Raw genomic sequence first — 5,284 nt, forward strand, 5'->3', positions numbered from 1 at the left:
GAGCTGGGAGCTGAGCTACTCCACACAGTGCCTGCCCCGTGCCTGCTGGGCCGGCAGCAGCCCCCAGAGGAGCTGAAGCACCAAGTGCCCCTGGCAGATGGGAAAAGCTGATCTGGGTCCTGTCCCTGTGGGCAGAGAGACCCAGGAGGCTCGGGGACGCTGGACGAGGGGTGCTGCAGCAGTTCCTGACATTGCCCTGGCCCTGGTCAGGGCTGCTGCTGCAGGAGATGACCATGGCTGGGCTGCATGAGCTGCGCTTCACTGAGGAGAAGCCACTTCTGCGGGGCCAGGAGGCCGAGCTGGTGGGTGAGGGGAGCATCTGGTGCTGGGTCCAGGGGGGGGGAAACTGGGGGGGCTGGGACTAGGGACATGCATGTGCAGCCTTGTGTTGGTATTCAGTGCATGTGTCTGTACATGTGTGCTGGTTTTGCGTACACGTGTGTGCATACATGTAGAATCATGGAACCATAGAATGTTATGGGGATGGAAGGGAACTTGGAGGTAACTTAGTCCAGCCCCCTCCCCTCAGCGCACAGGAGTGTGCAGGTGTGTGTGCAAACACACTGATGTCAATGCACATGTATGGGTGGTTACAGGTTCTGGCTTGGTGTGACGATGTATGTGTGCGAAGGTGTTGCTAATGCACGTGTCTGCCTGCACATGTGTGGGCCTCGTGTCCCCTAAAGCCAGCACTGCCCAGGAACAGGTACTGCTGGAGCTGAGTTTGAGGAGGGTGCTGTGAAGCGAGGGCTGGTGGGGTGTCTTGGTCTCTGATGGATCCTTCTCTCCCCAGGAGAACTCCGATATCTTCCTCTTCACTGTGGACTCAGACTGGAAGGTAGGACGGGCTCTGGGGTGCCCTGGGTCCTGCCTGGGGCTGCAGTGTGCACTGGGGCGGCCTGTGGGTACTGAGGGGACTGTTGCTATCTCCCCGTCCATGGGGTGCTGTGCCTGGGTGGTGTCTGTGCATGGGCTGCACATCCCCTGTGGTCCCCAGCAGGAGGGGACAGTGGTCCCTGCCAGTCCTGCTTCGTGCTGGCACTTCGGTGTGGCTCCTGGCACTTTGTGACAGGCCAGGAACAAAACCTCTTTAAAGCAGGCAATTTCTTCTCAGGAGGGCCGAGCTGCTTCCCAGCCCCTCTGCCATTGCCATGGCAATGATTTCCCAGCACTGCCAGCTCCCTGCTTACACTAGGACATTTGAAAGCCTCTTTCTTTTGTGGAAGGCTGGAACACTGCCCCTCACATCCCTACCTCTTGTGGAGAGCAGGGCCCCTCCACTCCTCTGGCTGGCACCTGCCTGCCTTTTACCTCCGTTTCATCTCCCTAGAGGAGCCCCAGGACGTCACCTCGGGGCTCATGGGAGCTCAGCTCCTGCCCGGCTCACGTATTAGTCTCCACCACCCTCAGACTTCTGCCTGAGCTCAGCCTATTCTGGGCTCCATGCAGAAACCAGGGTGCTGGTAGATAGGCAGGGAGGGTGGTGGGGCTGCCAGACCCTAGCTTGCTCCCTGTCCCGTTCCCCAAAGTATCCCCCTACCAGGGAACACCAGACACCCACTTCAGATTGTACGTTGCTGGGGCTGCCAGGAGGTTGGGCTCAGGTAGTACTTGTTGAGCCTTGCCAGATCCAGCACTGAAACAGAAGCACCTGAAAGGATAAAATAATTCTGGATTTCATTCATCCTGAAGGAGAGGGCAGGGGAGTCCAGGTCCCCAGTTTGGCAGACCCAGTGGTGCCCAGGCATTTTAAGGCTGGCTCACTTGCTCTTCATCACCTGGGCAGGGTGCAGCTGGGTGGGGAGCAAAGGCTTTCATCAGGATGCTGGGTGGTGGCTGCTGTGGTTTCCACTGTAGGAGATTTTTGGTGGTTCTCTTGGAGGCCACAAAATTATTCAAAATTGCTGTGGTGGAAAAGAAATGTCATCTTTCCAAAGCTGATAAGGTGCTGGGGTGGGGAGCAGCAGGGTGTGTGGGTCTGAGCTGTTCCTTGATCTGCTCGCTTAGGGTTCTAGTTGACCACTGGAGAGGCACCAAAAACTCCTGGTGTGACCAAAGTGTGGGTGAGGAGGTGGCAGTACAGGGCTGCCTGGAGTGCTCAGCAGCACCAGAGGCACCATTACTGCTCTTGCTCAGCTGTGCTGGGGCAGGGTGCAGCTGGCATGTGGAGGATGTTCCAGAGCAATGACTCTCCTAGGACAGTCTCTGTATGCCAGTATTTCAGGGCTTGGCCCATGGTGACACTGAGCTGTACCCCTGGTGGTGCCCAGCTAGAGCTGGTCCAGATGGCAAATGCCACAGCCATGAGCTTGCATGCCCTGTGTACCTAAAAAATGAACTAGGCAAGGATCAAAGTGGTTTTTCCCAAGCCAGGCCCTGCACCCTCTTGGTTCCCCTCCAAGAGCCTCAGGGCGAGGATGGGATGAGTTTCCCAGACCATGCTGGAGTGACCCACCTCCTTTCTTCCACCCCAGCTGGTTCTCGGCAGAGGGTGGGGTTGCTTGCCTCTCCTTGGGGGTTCTTACCTCCTTTTACAGTTCACTTCCTTGGAGTGATTCAACCCAGCCCCCAGCCTAGCTCTTTGCCATCCCTCAGCTCTCCCCCAGAGCCCCTCACTGCTACCTGACTGAGCCACTCTGGCCCAGCTGGGGCAGCGAGGGGAGTGAGGACCCCCACTGCCACCTCCAGGCAAAGTAAAGCCCTTGGGGCTGCTAGCATAGGCCAGGGTGAGGGAGTGCAGAGGGGCAGGTGCCTCTGCCATGGGGCCTGAGCCTCCTGGCCCTGCTGGATGTCTGGGCCACCCGCCAGGCAGATGGATTCGTAGCTGATGGTGGTGCCATTCAATGCAATTCAAGCAGAGTCAGCCTTGCTCATTTTCCCCTCCATCCCTGCTGCCCTTTTGCATTCATGCCTTATTTCATCTTGACTTTTACACCCCTTCTCCCCTCTATTTTTCCACCTTTTGTCTTTTTTTGCCTGCTCATGACCTTCTGCATCTCTTTTCCCTGGAGGCCATGGCTGCTTGTGCTCTTTGGTTCTGCAGGCAACAGGACTGAAGAAAACAAAAATGGCACCTGGGTCCACAAATGGCTTTGGACCTGTGCCAGGAACCTGGGAACTTCCAGGGGCTCTTCACCAGCTCTGGGTGACCATTTGTCCAGGTCAGGGAAGGGGCTTTCCCCAGGGAAAAGTGGCTCAGCCTTGTTATTAGACATCAGAGACTCCACAGGAACAAGCCTGCTGTGTGACGCTAAAGACATGGGGCTTTGCCATGCTGGGCAGCCCGGGCGTGTGATGGTGGTGGCAGCTGGATCCCCTCTGCCCATAGCTGTGGCACATGCCAGGGCAGTGTGGCAGCAAGCTGTGGAGCTGATGCAACGGGAGGACAGGCTCCAGCTGGAGCAACCCTGTGGAGGGCAGGGGTGTGGGAGGGTCCCCACAAGGTGCTGCTGTGGTCCTGCACTGGCGCATGGCTCTCCAGCCTCTTCAGGCAGGTGCTGGGGGGATTGTGGGACCCTTGTTCCCATCTGTGATTGCCCAGCTTCATGCTGCTGCAGCTTAGGTGCCAGCTGGGCAGCGGTGCTGGGCTGGGCACGGACAGGCAGAGTGGGGGGTATGGCAGAGTCTGCTGGGGGCCTAGGAGTTGTAGCCATCAGTGGTTGAGATGCTCTTGTGAAACCTCACTTGAATCAGGGCAGAAACCTATGAGCATGGGAATACACCTGTGTGTATGCATGCACAGCACGTGTTGGCTGAGGACAGGCTCTGGCCTCTTGGTGCTACTGGGCTTGTCTTTCCTCCTGCCTCAGTTACGTGCCACCAGTGACCTCCAGGTTGGGCCTAAATCTCACACATCCCTGCATGGCAGCATCCCGCAGCAGGAGGGATGGCTGTGCTGCTGGGAAAGGTAGCAACAGGTATCCGGGCAGTGCTCATGTGTGTACATGGGTGTGCCTCCTCGTGTATATGTGCACAGGTTTCTTGTGTGTGCAGGTTGTTGTGCATCCATGAGCATGAGGGATGACCATGGCACACATGCTAAGCACATGGGAGAAGGATGCAGCAATTGTGCTCTATAAGCACGTAGCAATGCACAAACAATGCACAGTAACATGTACCCATGCAGACACACAGGGCAAGCAAGTTGTAGCCATCAGTGGTTGAGATGCTCTTGTGAAACCTCACTTGAATCAGGGCAGAAACCTATGAGCATGGGAATACACCTGTGTGTATGCATGCACAGCACGTGTTGGCTGAGGACAGGCTCTGGCCTCTTGGTGCTACTGGGCTTGTCTTTCCTCCTGCCTCAGTTACGTGCCACCAGTGACCTCCAGGTTGGGCCTAAATCTCACACATCCCTGCATGGCAGCATCCCGCAGCAGGAGGGATGGCTGTGCTGCTGGGAAAGGTAGCAACAGGTATCCGGGCAGTGCTCATGTGTGTACATGGGTGTGCCTCCTCGTGTATATGTGCACAGGTTTCTTGTGTGTGCAGGTTGTTGTGCATCCATGAGCATGAGGGATGACCATGGCACACATGCTAAGCACATGGGAGAAGGATGCAGCAATTGTGCTCTATAAGCACGTAGCAATGCACAAACAATGCACAGTAACATGTACCCATGCAGACACACAGGGCAAGCCCTGGGGGTACGTGCAAGTGTTCTGTGGGGTGCATGTGATTCAGCCTGGGTCACTGTATTTATTTTTCCAAAGATTACATGCACAGATATGTGGGGGGACATGGTTTTGCCTGGTCCTTGTGTATCTGTGTTGGTACGTGTCCCTGTGCACATATGTGCATAGACACGCTCATATGGGGAGCACGTGTTACATCCTCCTGTATGCTTAGCATGTACCCATGTCTGTTTATGGGGTTGTGTGAGCTGCCTGGTACATGTGCATTGCTGCAGGGCCTTGGTCTGGGTGGCTGCAGGCTGGAGAATGTGGCAGGAGCCACACACGTGCGTGATGTGTGCGTGTACATGGTGTGTGTGATACGTGCATGTGACGTGTGTGATGTTTGTGTAGTTGTGTGTGATGTTTGTGTATTTGTGTGTGATGTGTGTATGCACACGTGTATGATGTGTGTGCTGAGCTCTGCCGGGTGGGTGCCGGGTGTCCTGCCAGGGGTCCGGGTGCGCCCCTGCCCTTGCCCCCCCTGCTGGCCCTGCCGAAGGAGGGAAGATGGAGAAGGTGCCGCTCGGTGCCAGGCGTTTCCTTCACAAACAGGGTTTTGGGGCCAATTGGAGCATGAATAACACCCGCGGCAGCCAATGGCTGCG

At 56.5% G+C, this 5,284-nt stretch overlaps 1 protein-coding gene across 1 annotated transcript in view; it reads left to right on the forward strand.

The window, feature by feature from the left end:
• Positions 1-200: 200 nt before the first annotated feature.
• NDRG4 (NDRG family member 4) overlaps positions 201-5,284 on the forward strand; it is a 14,133-nt gene continuing 9,049 nt past the window's right edge. Inside the window, exons 1-2 of the mRNA XM_010004379.1 lie at positions 201-302; positions 794-838. Of these exons, the coding sequence (XP_010002681.1) occupies positions 228-302; positions 794-838 (120 nt within the window). The 5' untranslated portion in view covers positions 201-227. The remainder of the gene's footprint in view (positions 303-793; positions 839-5,284) is intronic.

Source organism: Chaetura pelagica, unplaced genomic scaffold (genome assembly GCF_000747805.2).
Source record: "Chaetura pelagica isolate M959 unplaced genomic scaffold, ChaPel_1.0 scaffold379, whole genome shotgun sequence".
Taxonomy (NCBI): domain Eukaryota; kingdom Metazoa; phylum Chordata; class Aves; order Apodiformes; family Apodidae; genus Chaetura; species Chaetura pelagica.